Here is a 16,240-nt window from a genome sequence, read left to right on the forward strand (position 1 = left end):
TTCTCTATCTACTTCTCCGCTGCCTTTCCATCACCGTCAAGCTCTTATCCTGGAGCCTCCTTCCTCGTCATCTACAATTACCCAAAAATTTTCACTTTGGAAGAATTACATAAAGGTCAAGAACCCATTTAGATTTTAGAGGGTTTTTAAGAGAAAATTGAATCATTTGTGTTACTTTTCCTTTCCTATAGTTTTTTTTTTTCTTCTTCTTTTTGTTATTTTTTGTTTTACAAGTGCAAGGCAAAGCATAGAAGATATTCCGCAATAAGTGGGATCTTTTGGAGAAAAGCAAATGAGAAAGAGAGGGAGCGGGAGATGAAAGGCAGAGATTGAAAACGGTGAAAGAAGGATGCTCTTTTTATCCCATGCTTTCCATTCCACAGTGTCTCACTGGACCCAACTATCCATACATCCACGTACACACTTTTTTTTCTAATTTTTTTTTTTCCCCATCTTTTTATTGTTTGTTTTCAACAAAAAGTTTTGAACTTTAGACTTTCGCCGTTAAAATGGACAGAAAACTTAACGGTGTGAAAGGACCTTTCTTACTCTTGTGCTTTTTCTCATTGATCCAGTTCTGTTCTCTTCGTGGGCATCTGATTCTTCAAGAATATCAATAAAATTCTTCAACTTTATTTTCCTCATGCACTTTTTAAAAAAAAGAGGGGGGGGGGGGGGGGGGGGGGGGGGGGGGGAGGAAAGAAGAAGAAAGAAAACCTTAAAAAAAAAATGTTTGTTTTGTTGTTTTTTTTTTTAATTTTTTTAAATTTTTTATTATACTATTATTTTTTAAATGAGATAGGCAAAACAAGAGTATGGAGCAAAATCAAATACAAAAAGGGAGGGCACAAAATCTACTAAGGATGATTTTTTTTCCACCATCAAGGATGACATTAAATTAGTAGGAAAGCTGCCAATTGAGCGGGTGATAGCGACCGAATAAACTATGTTGTGAGCGGAAAAGGATCTTCTCTATTTCAAATTTCCTCTATTTAGTGCATTTTGAAGGGCAATGCATTTAATATACTACCATCATTAAAAATTTTGGACAACACTACCTTTCAAAATGCACTAAATAGAGAAAATAAAAAAAATTTAAAATGGAGAGAATCCTTTTCCGTTGTGAGCACGGTGCTTCGCACTCCTATTAATCTTGACAACAGTTCAACTGTCAAAAAAAATTGAGGAGACCAAAAGTATCATAAATAATGGGAACAATTCTCCAACTGGTGGTGAGGTGAGGTTTTCGAGGCTAAGAAAAATTGATAGTCTCCTTCAAGGGGGAGGTGCTAACAATGGAGTGCTAAGGCCTCTCCTTTAATTGTATCACATGAAGGACCTCAATGTGATTGAAGCAAAGAGTATGGACCCATAAAAGAGTTGGTGCCTATTGTAGCAAAAGCTAAGTGAGATATGCAAATTAATCATCTTGCTTCAATCAATATTGGCAACCAAGCCCCAACCCTTCTACCTTTCTTTTTGGGCAGTTTTCAATCCCTACAAGTCTAGGATCAACATATTTCATGGTCAATATTAAATTTTACAAATCTAATACTATATATATTTTCACGTCATTTAATTTGTTTTAAAAATATAAAATAACATCACCTACACCATTAAATACAGCAAAACTAAACCTAAATCTTTCTCTCTCTGACATGAAAAGTATGGTTTGGATTTGTAATCACCAATTTAGAAAGACTCAATAAACAACAACCCCTCAAACAATAACTTGCAGAAAGTATGTGTAGGTGTAGGCTGTGTAGCCATTTCAGATCCGGAAGAAGACAGGCAAATTAGTACGGCAAGTCGTACACCCTCATTCCCTTTACAAATATATATATATTTTTTTTCTGAGCCACCCCCCATATCTTAAACAATAGAAGAATGCGACAAAAAATGAATCATATAGGCACCAAGTATAAGTACAAAAATCCTTACAATCTTCTCTAATAATTAAAAAATAAAGAACAGTGTTAGCAGTAAACAAAGGCTTCAGCTCACCAAAAGCTGCAACAATAATCTATTTTCCCCTAAATTTGGGTTTTTTTTTTTTTTTTTTAATATATATATACATTTTTTTATATGTAAGAGTCCAAGCAGACACTAAAAGGCTGAGAGAGAGAGAGAGGGTTTAAGGGTATGTTTGTTGGGCGGTAATCCAAAGAAAATGATGCAAACTGTTGTCTTCCAAAAAGGTATGCAGTGGGGCCATTCCTTTGTTCTAGTCCATTATCTCACACTTGCTTATCAAAGTCTTCTTGGTGCCAAACTTTTCCTTCTTGTGGACCCAAATTACTCATTCTTGCATATACCTAGGGATTCAATGGAGTAGCCTCGGATGAGAAAGATGATGAATCAATCAAGATAAAGTTTTTTCCCTCTTTCTTCAAATTACTTGGGTTGGAGTTAATTCTTATATTACCGTTTATAATAATGCTATTTACTAGCCTACTATATGACTATCATTTAACTGGAATTGCGTAACAGTAAAAAAGTAATTCTATGTATTTAATAGATTGTCATGACTACCATATAACTAGGGTGACATAATAGTAAAAATTTAACCCTGGTTTTTTTTACAAGTGTTACTCCAATAGCTACTTTTCACTGTTATGTCATCCTATTTGTACGGCAATCGTATACGGTATGCCAGTTTACTAAATAGCATTACTCCAATGAAAAATCAACTCTTTTTTTTTCTTTATTTTTTTTAAGTGATGATCAAATTGGCTGATTTTTACTGCAAAATTATCAAGTGATATAATAGTCGTATAATAATCTACTAAATAACATTACTTTACAATCTATTAAATTGGGTCAGAAAATCACACGGTTCAAGAGCACACGCGAGTTTAATAAACTGAATTGAAAAGAATTTTCTTCCCCACATGCCCACAGTATGGAGAAGATTTTAATCCAATTGGTAAATTGCTGTTAGATGAATATCAGGAGACTTTTCCCATGCTCTAAATGACAAAAGAAGCTTCTTATGTCATTTCTTTTTTACTTGGCAAAGAAACCAAAAAAGAAGACATAAGAAGCTTCAAAAGAGGTCCAAAACGACAACCATCTCCACCAATTAAATCTCCAATTTCTAAAATTGAGCGTCATGTGGGTGCTGCAATTCAACGGTGTCATTTTATCCACGCCAATAAATTACTCAATGATTTAGACATTTTTTTACTACCTGTCCCTTGAAGTAACAAAATAGCCATTTCTTCACGGAAGAGCCATGACCTTTTTATGTCTTTGGAGAAAGAAAAGCATATTCCCAAAGAGAAATACACCTCACCTCATTGCCTCTACCCTTGTGTACTTCTTACCCCAATCTGAACAGTCAAAATTTTCTTACTCTGACCTATCAGTACTTCCTACAGTTGGGCCAAACAAATCCGAAAAATCAGGGCAGTTTTCTCACTCGGGAAATTACCATTTTAGCCACAAAATGCCCACATTTTGATTTTGCACATTCTAACAATCTCATTGGCGTTTAAGGTCATCCAAGAAAAATACAAGAAAAAGCAAAGTGAAAGTGAGAAAGAAGAGAGAAAATGACATAAAAAAGAAACAACCATGCAAATTATCTTTCTATTTCTCCACATGGCCAAAGACCCCACAACCCGAAACAATGACATATAGTTGGTGCTGGGTGGAACCCACCACGTTTTCTTTGCCAAACAGCTAGCACAGAAGGAAAAAAAAAAAAAAGAAGATCCGTTTTCATTGAGGGAAACAAACAAAGCACAAAGACGCATCCACACAAGTCATTATCCTTTTGGAGACTTTAGTATGACCAACTAGTAGTTGAGAAATCCTTCTTTACCTGACAACCCCCCAAATTGGTGGACTGGCACGTGTCAGTCTCACGTGTTTCACTGATACTACCAGTTCAACTAAACTTGGTAATAAAATATGATATGGCGTATCTCCATGCTCTCTCATGGCGGTGCTGATGAGGGGTTCAGCATGTGTTGCTGATCGTTGGGAAAGCCAAAATCCCCAAAGAGACCCTGATGCATAAAAGGAAAACCAGAGAGAAAAAGTGTCAAACCTTACCCCTCTTGCGTGAACAGACCAATAAATCCCAACCCCACCACCAAAAAGACCAAACAGAAAAAAAGAAAAAAAGGAATCCCCAATCAGGACCATCCTCTGGTGGCTGCTTTGTAGATGGATTGAAATAAAAATAAGCATAGAAATGCTAACTAAATTCAGCCAATTGATCCTTAATTGAAAGCTTCTGATAATATGTATAGTACGATGCTCCAAAATCTCATCCAATCACGCTTTTGTTACACCATTGAATGGGCAACATGATAACATGAAGTGTAACGCTATTTAGTAGACGGGGCAATGAAAATCAATCTTTTTTTTTTTTTTTTTTTGACAAGAGTTGATTTAAAAGCTGATTTTTACTGCTACATCATTAAGTTGTATGACAGTCGCATAGTAACCTACTAAATAACATTGCTCTTAACATGAAATGGTAGATCCTATTTTTTTGAGGTATAAGAATATTATTCCAAGTTATCTCATGGCTAACAAAGGAGATGCAAATTATGGCACACAAAAAGAAAAATCTCAACTACAAATAGCAAATATCTCAATTTGGAATGCATGACCACAACAGCAAATATCCAGAGAGTTGCAGGAAAATCACATGGCAGATGATGTAAAGCCAGATATGGGAAATGCCTTTTGGGGGTCATACATAGACATACCATGGCATCGTTGATTGCATGAGCCACGCAGTAGTGCTCCTGAAAATTGGAAATTTGGGAGAAAAAAAAAAATATAAGAACATTATAATACTAATAATAGTACCCATGTAGGCAGCATGCAAACAATACTATTGGGCAGTGAGCTAGCCACTCAACAGCTGGACTGTTGGTTACTACTGGTCCCATACATATGGACCGCAATGGCATCGCAACTCAGAGAGAGAGAGAGAGAGGACCAACTCTATTTGGCCCAGGCCCACCCACTCCGTTTAGTTGCAATAGACAGAATATTAGAGCAACAACAAAAATCAGGATGACTTGCCTGCATCATGTACCACTCCTCAAATTCATCAAACAACTCCAGCCGTTCAATCCTAATCAACAGATGTCACAGATGAGCATCTTCCCAAGAATATTTCAGAAAGAAAGGAGCTTGCCAATGAAAAAGTGGAGAAAATGAATAGAAAGATAGAAAGATAAACAGGGAAAGAAGTATCCTCCATATCCTACTAGAAACAAAATACTTTAGAACCTTATAAAGCAAACTGTGATTCCATCATCTCACAACCATAGGATCATTGTACAACTAAAATAGTTATTAAATCAAAGGTATCAGAGTAAATCTAAAATCAGGTAAAAGAGTCCCTGAAGGCAGGAAGCAGAGATTCTCCTTTTTGGTGGAGGAAGCAACCACAATGGCAGAAATGGCACACAGAAGCACATGGATTGATTATCTGTATAAAAGGTTTAAGATTCTACTTCCAAGAATACTCCCACATTAGAAATTACTGTCCATTTAACTCGAGAATGAAATTTTAGACTTAATGAAAAGTTCGACATTACAGGCAACTCTTGCTCACATCTAAACTTGCAAAGATGATGTGTCCCACAGTGATTATGGTTTAATCATACTGACAATGTCCCAAGAAGAATATCACAGGTGCACTATACTTTTTATCCATGTGTTTTCATACAGAAAAGATGTTCAGAGTTTCCAAAATGTTGTTTACCAGGCCAAAAAATCCAGTAGTACTGCTATTTGATTCCAATTTTTTTTTTTTTTTTTTTGAAAAGAGATGCACATATAGATACAAGAAACCCCAGGAGGAGAAGACAGTATGCAGTACCAAGGATCCGATTTATTTAATTAGGTATCCATTGGTTAACAATTTAAGATAATACAGTTCAAATAAGTCCCAATATGGAGTAAATAGTGTCCTACTAAGTTTGCATGACCACTTGTCTGAATGAGAGGTAACACTATGAGAACTTGACCAATTAATCCAGTCTCAAACAGGTACAGATTCCTATCCAGTTTGATTCAAACCAAAAAAAATGTACTCAATGCAAGAGGTAATAACTATTAAACCATCTGAAAGACAAAACCAATTTTACTTGTTCATAAAACACGTCAAAATTAGATTAATGATTATTCCAACTATTTTTTAACATATAAACATCAGACCTCAATGTTAAACTAGCGTGCTTTAGGGAGGAAAAAGTAAATATATTGTATTAGAGTATTACGTGCATCAGTGAGTTCAAAATTTTGTCACAAAATGGGAACATTGTCCCACATAAATTTCATTCTGAGGAAGATACAAGACAGAACTAACATCAGGTCAGTTATTTAAAGTAAACCAAGTTGGATTGCAACAGATCTTGAAAGTTCAAATTCAGAACAAAGGAGGATTCCCAGAAGTCTAATTGCTGTAAACTGCACCACCTAGAGAACTCTATCATGTTGTAAACTAGTTACAGTACAAGCATCACACTGTGAAAGACATTTCTTGGGGAGCAAAGATGGACAAAACTTATTCAGGGACCCTTGGATACAAGTATGTAATTAGACAATAGAAACATGATGCAGATATTTTGGCTAACATATACAGGCTGGACTTCTAAGAAAGTGGCAAAACAAATCTTCTAAGGATTTTCACGAGAAAGCAGATTTTTAGCTGAGACCCTATAGGATGGTGTAAAATAAAGTATGCCAGTACCCATCAGCCTATCGTATAACAGGCCACATGGCAAAGTTTATGAGAATGAACTTCTTTCACGAGATTTATGGAGGCCACATACCTTCGTCTTTCTTGAGCTTCAATAAAAGTACCATAAACTTTCAGCATGTCCCAAGCGACTGCCCTCTGATATCCACATATAAAGTATTAGAATTAATGTAGCAGATAAAGAAGATTAATTCAGTACTCATATAAAAAAGAAAAAAGAAAAGAAAAAAAGAGGATTGATTCAATGAAAAAGGCAAAATGTAGTTCTCAAACAGGTAACAAAAAATTTTTGAAATAAAACCCAAATTTGAATCAACTTTTGTAACATATCAAACTGCAATCCCAATTCCAATTCCTGACCCAACCATTGACAAGCCTTGCTGGCTAGATGACTTCTCGATTGTCATTTAAAAGTGTTGCTCACCTTTTGAGCTTAGATGTCTTCATCCACATTGCATACATATTTTAAACAATTATATCAGAAGAAGAAATTTTTTATTGTCAAGAGAATAAATTACAAGATATACCTGCCATCCCTGGTCAAGAAAGAGTTTTTCCTTTGCAAGTAAAGTTGGTGTATCATGAATTCCCAGGAGTCCACAGCCTCGACTCTGAAACGAAAAAGCAACAAACAATCTTATATACAGACCAAACTTTATGCAGGAACTAAACTTAAAATAAGATCAGGTAAGAATTATAATTTCATCTGATGGACTAAAACATTGAAATCAACCATACATGTTGAGAACGATGATGACAATTCTCTGTCTAATGAGAGCAGCTAGAGACTTCATTGGCAATAGAGTACACACTATGCAGATGAGGATTGAGGTACAAGTAATCAGCCTGAACAATTTTATCTATTTTATTTCCATAAGGATCTCTATAATCACAATACATAACATTTTAACTAGAATAGTACATCTCAGTTTTCAAATTAGGGACTCCTTGCCATAAAAATCTCATTTTTTTGGGGGAAGTTTTCCACGAAAAACACACACCACACAATGGCGAATAATCCATTTAGAAATATATTCATTTCAATTGTAGCAAAATTTCAACATCTCAAGGTAAAAAAAACATAGAAGTTAACGAGTCAAAACCATCTCTCTCTCTCTCTCTAGGTCAAAAGACATTCTCTCCCTAATATCTCTTATACCTCTTTCTATGTTTCCTCAAACAGAATCTTTTTAGTACATCAGAAGGAAAAAAAAAAAAAAAAAGAAAAAAAAAAAAGGGGAAATATATAATTTAGCCCCCCAAACTACCAGTCATTTTCATTTTAGCCCCTTAATGTTCAAAAAGTGATAAAGTAGCCCCCTAAATTACCAACCGGTTGCAATTTGGCCACTCCGTTAGTCATTACCGTCAAATAGGATGGAAAATTCAATACTACGTCGTTTTGGCAAGGTTAAGTTACTAAAATGCCCTTTTGGGAAAAAAAATCAAATTAAAAAGAAGCCCACAAAACGACATCGTATTGATTGAAATAGAAATTCCTTACCATTTGATTCTGAAATCACCCACTGGATCAGAATCATGGTGTCCAAATGTCTCAGCTTCCATCTCCATCCCCACCCTTCACTCACCTCTGCCATTTTCCAAAAGCCATGCTCCTCTCACTTTCCCACCACTTCTTTCTTGTCAAATACCAAATTGACTCGACCAATATGCTCCATTTTCACCCCATGGTGTCAATCCAATCCACACCCAGTCCCGAGTTTGATGAATTCGAAGCCCATCCCAGTCTTACCAATGATGATCTCAAGCCAACTACACCCCTTGAAAGGAGTTTCTCCTGGTTGGAAATGGCTAGTCTTTGGATTGGTCTGGGTGTTCCATCGTACTATCTTGCCGGCAGCCTTGTCGACCTTGGCATGGCTTGGTGGCAAGGGAATGCCACCGTTGTTGCTGCCAATGTTATCCTGTTGGTCCCATTAATCATGACCGGTCATTCGGGAACCCGCTATGGTATTTCCTTTCCAGTACTTGCAAGATCCTCTTTTGGAATCCATGGCACCCATATCCCTACCCTTCTAAGAGCCTTGGTTGGTTGTGGCTGGCATGGGATTGAGACTTGGATTGGCGGCAAGGCAATCTTTCTTTCTTTTGCCAAAAGTCATCAAAGAATAAACCCTTTCACAGATTTTGCCTTGGCTGCGTGAAGTGAAGAAGATGGCTTAGGTTTTTTCGTGGGTCAGCTGCATGTCCTTAGCTTTAGGGTATTAACACTTACAAAATGGCGCCGTTTTGTGGCCTTTTTTTTTTTAATTTGATTTTTTTTCTAAAAAGGGCATTTTAGTAACTTAACCTTGCCAAAACGACGTAGTATGAATTTTTCATCCTATTTGACGGTAATGACTAATGGAGTAGCCAAATTGCAACTGGTTGGTAGTTCGGGGGCTACTTTATCCCTTTTTTAACATTAGGGGGTTAAAATGAAAATGGTTTGTAGTTTATGGAGCTAAATTATATTTTTTCCTAAATAAAAAATAAAAAATAAGGAAATAAATAAAGCTAAAAAAATGAACATGAACAAGAAATGAAATAGTTTACAGCTCTGTTCCAATCAGAAACTAGAACACTGGCTCACTAGATATAAGAAGAATGCTGCAATGTGGACAACCATGAGAATCCAAAATGCTTAAACCACCATCCTTCGGCATTTCTGCTTCCATGTGAAATGGAAAGGAACATATGATTACCCCAACAACTTTTGTTTACCAATTATTTCCTTGCTATCTATTCTACCCCTGAAAATATCTTTCTCTATTCAACAGAGGTACTGGAGAGAATCTTTGCAATTTATTAACACAATCGTAGGAAACACATTTTTATCACATAAGCACAGCTGCAGAAAGTTCAGTGACTTGGTCATTATTTGTTAAGTGCTTTCCAGAAAAATCCCTACACTCTTTTTTCTCATTCTACCTTGTGCTCCCCTTTGGTGATCTTTTCTTTTTATGAATAATAATTTATTAGAAGAGGAGGCAAAGCCCTCGTACACGATAAGTATACAAGAGATGCAACCACCTAGTAGTGATCTTTCACACACATTGCATCCTCTAACTTTCTTATATATTACCTATCAAAAATAAATTATTCATCTATCACCAAAGGATAAATAATAAGTAGAAAGGATCAAAATCCTCTAGAGTTCCTAGGATACTTGATCTTGTAAAATTCTTAAAATCACAACTATTATTTTCAAATTAAATGGTTCATATTTTTCTACCTCATCACTTAACACATTTATTAACTCAACATTTACCACCTTTACTAACTCAATATTTACATAAATTAAAAATATTTCAAAAGTGGTAAAGGTTGAGGTAATAAAATCCCATCAATTTAGTTTGAAAATAATGATTGGGATTTCAAGAACTCTACAAGGTAAAGTACCCTAGGAATTCTAGAGGATCCCAATCGAAGTAAAATAAATCTTTAGGGCTCATATGATCCACTCCTAGAGCTAAAAGAAAAATTAGAAAAGATTCAATGAATGAAGCCTAATGTATTAAAGAAAGAATATCCATACCTCCAAATTTCTGATCATTTGCTGCCCAAAAGCATCCTCAGGATGAATCTGTTGGGGGAAAATCAACACAATAAAAAGGAAAATAAACCACATATTATTATAATATTTTAAGCAACCATATAACAATACAAGATCAAAAACTTGCAACCGATAGAAGGCAGGAGCACCAAGAGAGAAGCACAATCAACAAACAGAGAGAACGAAAAATTCTAAGGTTTGAAAGGTGTAAAACCTGCTCATATAAGAAAAATATTGCTGTAGAAAATGTTCTTGCAGCCCAGCCAACTATACCTCGGGTTGAATCTGGATCCAAGTATATTAAAACGCACTCTGCAATTATAAATGTTGGCAAGCTGATAACAACATCAGAATGGAGCAGCTTAATCATCTCTCAGTATGAATGGGAAAAACCAGATTTCATAATGCCATATGGCAGGAGTATCCCTCAAATACAAAACAGATAATTTAATATCAGAATTTATCTGTAAACAAAATCAGCACAAAACCATAGAATGATAGTTCTTGCCACAGGTAAAATATGGAACTTCGATAATTACACGTATAAAACACAAGAAAATAATAGAACGTAGCTAGAGGACGTCATAGTTATCACTGGACCATAGGTAATTACACAAGCCTTAAAAGGAGACATCAACTGCCCAAATTTCCCAAGTATAAAACAATATAAAATTTTAACAAGAAAGAAAGGGAATTGACTAAACCTGGGATCCATATCAGCTAAAGCTATGACATCATCTAATTTTTGTATATCACGCAAATCAATGGGGAGTAGCTTGTAGTGATCACCAAGCACTTCTCCTTTCTCTGGAAAGTAAGATACGAAAAATTAGTCTAAGCATAACAGTTTAAATATCTAATTTGTGTATAAGCAAGAAAATTGAAGATTTTAAGTTACATATCCATCTATATTTGCAACTATAGAAGAAATCTTAAAAGGGAGTCTGCAACTCCAAGCAAGTGATGCAGGCAACGAGAAGTCGATTTTATTTTATTCAATTTTAAGAGTCGGGAGTATTTTTATAAATTCATATATACTGACACAAGCTGTACTTTTGATCCATTAGGTTTTATTTTTGGGTTTATTATGTTATTAAGTTTTATTTATGGATTTCGCCAGTTATTTGGCTGGGCTTTAGTAGTTACAGCCCAATGAGTCTTAATCAATTAAGGTTAGGAATTAAATGCCTATATATAAGGGTCTCTTTTTATTACGGCGGGATGAAGAACACAGCTATGAAATTTCCAGTAATGATTGCTCTTGAGGATTGTGTGATGCAGCCCTTCTCCAAGGTATGATGCCAAGGAACAAGTGTGATACTTGAGAAAACTCGGTGTGATGCCTAGGCTTGTCTCTTTCTTTTTTCTTCTTTCTATTTTTTTTTTTTTTAAAAAAAAAAAAAAAAAATCAAGCAATTTTGTTTGAATTCTAATAAATATTAATTTTGATTTTTCATATATTATTTCTCTAGAATCCAATCCTAAAGAACCTCATATCAGCTATCCATCAAATAGCTCTCAAATAACCCCAAAAAAGAGATCAAATACTATTCTCAGGTTACCACATCCGACGAACAGCCACCCAAACTCTACGTTTTCTTCTTAATTAAATCTCCAAATCCTACCCATTTGTTATACCATTTAAAACTCCATATTCACTAATTTTTTCAGTCTTTTCCCACCAAAATCCTCAGTGTAGCTTGTCTCAAACCCTAAAACAATTTGCTGTCCAGATTCTCCTGAACCCGTTTTGGTCTCACAGCCTTGTCCTATATTAGATTTGCTATCACATCTTTTGTTCTACATCAATTTCGGTATCATATTTTCTGTTAACAAGTGTATCAGTAAATGTTGAGTAACTACAGCTTTGCATGCTTTTGTATCAATACATAACAAAGCAAATGGAAACTCCGACAGCATATCCTAAATCTGTCAGCCAACAGATGAAAAGTGCTGAATGAGTACACAAATCTAGTGTCTAGCCAAGATGAGCAGAATTTTTTTTTTTTTATAAGTAATAATCCGTTTTATTATAAGCATAAAGGCACCCCAAAGTATACTGGGAGTATACAACATGATCATCTAACTAGAAAGGGAAAAGCAAACAAGAAAATTATGAACGTTGTTTTAGGCATTATGGTTAATAATGTCTTGCAAAGAGAGAATTCCATTTTTCCATCACTGAACTCTGTCAAATTTAAAAAGCGATAGGGGGAAGCAAACATAGAGTAACATATATATATTCTCTATGATCTGTAGTGTGAGCCAAACATCCAATTCAATATATTTGTTTTTGGCATTCAATACAATGAACATTTTCTCTTTTGAGAATCTAGATAAGACCATAAAACTTATGATTAAATGATGCAACTCCCTGTCAGTGCTCAAGTTCCAAGATCAGAGCCCAAAAGTAATTTGTTTCCATTACAAGCTCACTTCACAGTCGAACCTAATTTTTATGGCATATAACTTTATCCGATAATACCTTTGGTAGTTTGAGCACATACAGTAAAACCAGTCAAAGCTTCTATATTAAAATAACAAAACTTGTGGAAATTTTCTAATTCTGCAATTCATTTACAGTATTAGGGAAATCTTCCATCTCACTTTGTCGTTAAAAAATAAAATATACATGGTAATCAAACAAGTTCAATCAAGGCAATTTTTTAATATAAGAAATAATTATTAATAAAAGGAGAAACCTTATGTCCACAGAATGTGTAGAAAAGGCTCAGACAGGAAAACCAAACATTTATTAGCATATGATTGCCATTGTTGATCAAATGGAACTTATTTCTTCAAATTCTGGACCTTTTCCCTTAAACTTATTTCTTCAATTCTCAATTTTTTTTCCTTGCAATTTCCAGGTAATGTCATGATCGGATTCTTGTTTTTTACCTTATGTGAATAGTAAATAGCTTTGCTATCCTTGACAAATTGATCATAGAATAACAAGTGTTTCGGCCTTACATGTGCACCTTCTTTCATTAGTAAGTACATGCACCGGTTGGTCAAGACCCCACAACTTCACCCTTCACCTAATTCTTATAGGGGGAGGAAATGAAATTTGAGCTAGAGCTGATTGACAAAGCACATCTTTATCTCGTCTTTGTCTTTGGATAAGTACAACCTAGGTAACTCATCATACATGCAAGATAATTGAGTCTTCTGAGGAACCTTTTGTATAATAGTGACCACAGCACAAACATGTGATGGCACTTCATGACCTGATTACACTTTCGAAGTATCTAACTTCAGTTTAGGCTTGAAGTTTGACAGACTCCACCTATACAGTTACAATAGTTTCTAATTTCTTCACAAAAAAGAATCGCTTCAACGACATTTTTGAGTTGCTAGCATATGAGAGGTTAGTATGAGACAGTTGACCAAAGAAAAACGGCATAAGCACTTCTCAAGCATAAGGCCCAGTGACTGCAGCAAATAAAAAAATGGATCAATGCATCTATAACCCCCCTCCCCCGCCTCTTTTTTTTTTGAAGATAAAAAAGCCCAATATGGCAGTATGTTAAGCACAGACAAAAGAGGTAGCCAAAAGTACATCTTTACCACAGTTTGTACATAACTGAAAATGTAAAATGCAATCATGAGAGCTCAAAACAGATTAAGTAAGAAAGTAATCAGGGTTCTACAGCATCAATAAGCCCAGGAGCTTACCTCTGGAGATCGATGCTGCTCCACCAACTCTGTCCCTCAACTGACTGTAACTTTCAATAAGTGCCGCCTTTTTACTAGTTACCTAACAATCAAAAATGACATAACTAATTAACAAAAGAAGACCATGTAACTTTCTTTCATGACAGAAATAACAGATGTGAAATACATTTCATTGCTATTGGAAAGATAACTATCAAGCCAGTGAAGTAAGGAATAATGCTATTCTTCACACTTACGTCACACTATCTGACATAGCGTATTTTAAATGGCTTACAACGTCAATCACTTAAAAGAAAATGAAAGGAACTTAAAACACGTCACGTAAACCGGTGTGACATGAGTGTGAAGTGTAGCATTACTCGTAAAGTAAAAGCACACTTGATCAAGTGGAAATGGATAGGTGAAGTTTCTTTCATGTAATTTGCACTCCTGAAAACTAAACCACAAAAATAAGCTAGTGCATTGCTACCAAACACATGGTTTAGCAGTGAATGCGTCAAGCTTGCACCTCTTTGAAATCCAGTTCCACATATAGATATGGTAATTTCCCCTCATCCTGCCACAGTAAAAAAAAAAAAAAAAAAAAACCATTAAAGATAGAACAAACAAAGCGTCACAGAGAAACTTGTAGGCTGCTGGGAAATAAATGCAACCCCTAAGTTCATCGTATGTTAAACTTATCATAAGTCACAAGGAAACTCAGACACCTGCAACTGAAAAAATGTTGTATCGAAGCCAGCTCCAAGTGATAATATCTGTTTCCTTGAGTGATCTTTTCCCTCCGTATCTTTTTCACAATCAAGAAACTGAAAGAGAAGCTTCCGCAAAGCAGCCCAACGGGCAAAGTAACCTTAACAGCATTTGCAAAACCAAAAGCAAGGAAATTCTCTCAATTAGGAATAAAAAGCAAAAGAATAACCATCAAAACAAATCATATATGCTTAATACTTTTGCAGCGACTATCTCATACCACGGTTAATAATTGGAGATCTCCTCACAGGCCTTCTTACAAATAAATGGATGTAATCGTCTTTCATGTACCCCTTTCTGACACAGGACCTTACATCAATACAGTTAGAAGTTAGTATTGCCGTGAGTATATGAAATTCATAATACATACATGTATATATGTATGTATATATATATGTGCAGGATCAATATCCTCTTTAAGTTTTCAGAGTGTAAATCCTCGATAGAGTTCTTAAAATCCTGACAATTATTTTTAGTTACATGATTCAGATTTTGTCAATTCAGCGTACAACTTAATGAGATAAAATGAATTAAAGCAATTATCAGTACATATTGAAGTGATAAAATCTGAACCATTCAATTGAAAATAATGTTACGATTTTAAAAACTCTACCGCAGGAAATCTAGATTATCCAAATCCATAACCGACGTATATAACATAACAGAGAAGAAATTGAGTCTAAAGTCATTGTCACCAATAGCTTGTAGATTTCAAGCCCAAGCAAGCTATAAATCAGATTAGGACTCAATTATTCTCACATAGTAATGAACCGTTTGGTTGGTGAGAAATTTAGGAAAACAAAAGGCGAAATATACGTCATACTATTTTCTTTCTTCGCAATTTCTCCATTTTTCTTTCATTTTCTTGAGAACCAAACGGAAACTAAGGAAAAAATAAATAAGTTTCGCGAGAACAACTACTTCGGATGGTAATATTGTCAGATATGGATGAAAAGTAAAACGCAATTCGAAAACGATCACGCACAGTTTACTGGCCGAAGCGTCGTCGTTTGTTGCTTGCACTGCCGCTGTGTTGCTGTGTGAATCTGCCACTGTTACAGACTCCGCCATCTTTCTGTTCTTCCTTTCTTCCTTTCTTTGATTTTTTGTTAATTCAAATGATTTCGTACTACAGAAACACAACTAAATCAAGGATATATATATATATATTGGTTTATTTCATTTCATTTTTGTTTTTGGAATACCATTAAAAAATTTTCCTATTTTACTAAAGTTTTATCATTTATGCTTTGAAAAAATAAAAAAGGTCAAAGAAAAACAGAATTTTGAAAAAAATATTGAAGGGGTCCTTTCTTCTTATCAACTCACTTATTAAAGTTTATAATAAGGTTTTGCGCAACTAAAAAAAAATAGTGATTTGAAAGTGGTTTTTTTTTTTTTTTTTTTTAATAAAATTTGCTCTAAAAATAGTCAAAAACATATTTTTCATATTGTTTTTACTTTAAAAACTATATTTTCCAATGCAATCTCAAGAAGAGAGCTACTACTATACGAAGGTTGAAAAA

General features: G+C 34.9%; 1 protein-coding gene across 2 annotated transcripts; it reads right to left on the minus strand.

The window, feature by feature from the left end:
* Positions 1 to 3,560: 3,560 nt before the first annotated feature.
* On the minus strand, positions 3,561 to 15,854 carry SBI1 (Leucine carboxyl methyltransferase). Of its 2 annotated transcripts, none has more exons than XM_059578636.2 (13): positions 15,700 to 15,854; positions 14,935 to 15,023; positions 14,672 to 14,814; positions 14,473 to 14,520; positions 13,965 to 14,046; positions 10,994 to 11,096; positions 10,504 to 10,624; positions 10,272 to 10,319; positions 7,261 to 7,344; positions 6,807 to 6,871; positions 5,047 to 5,098; positions 4,715 to 4,763; positions 3,561 to 4,013 (listed from the first exon to the last, which is right to left on the minus strand). In XM_059578636.2, the coding sequence occupies exons 1-13, from the start codon at positions 15,783 to 15,785 to the stop codon at positions 3,823 to 3,825; spliced, it is 1,161 nt and encodes a 386-aa protein (XP_059434619.1). In that variant the 5' UTR covers positions 15,786 to 15,854; the 3' UTR covers positions 3,561 to 3,822. The 2 variants fall into 2 exon arrangements, with proteins under 2 accessions (XP_059434619.1, XP_059434620.1); XM_059578637.2 differs by having other exon boundaries at positions 3,852 to 4,013; positions 4,725 to 4,763.
* Between the last annotated feature and the right edge of the window lie 386 nt (positions 15,855 to 16,240).

This window comes from Corylus avellana, chromosome 2, assembly GCF_965113065.1.
Source record: "Corylus avellana chromosome 2, dhCorAvel1.hap1.2, whole genome shotgun sequence".
In the NCBI taxonomy this organism is placed as follows: domain Eukaryota; kingdom Viridiplantae; phylum Streptophyta; class Magnoliopsida; order Fagales; family Betulaceae; genus Corylus; species Corylus avellana.

What these genes read in the sequence shown, in the direction of transcription:
- SBI1 (XM_059578636.2), bottom strand. Translation starts at nt 15,785, where the DNA reads ATGGCGGAGTCTGTAACAGTGGCAGATTCACACAGCAACACAGCGGCA. An exon ending in CAACATTTTTTCAGTTGCAG is followed by an intron (nt 14,521 to 14,671) that starts GTGTCTGAGTTT and finishes TTACTGTGGCAG; the next exon opens with GATGAGGGGAAATTACCATA. An exon ending in GAAGCTCAAGAAAGACGAAG is followed by an intron (nt 5,099 to 6,806) that starts GTATGTGGCCTC and finishes TCTGTTGATTAG; the next exon opens with GATTGAACGGCTGGAGTTGT.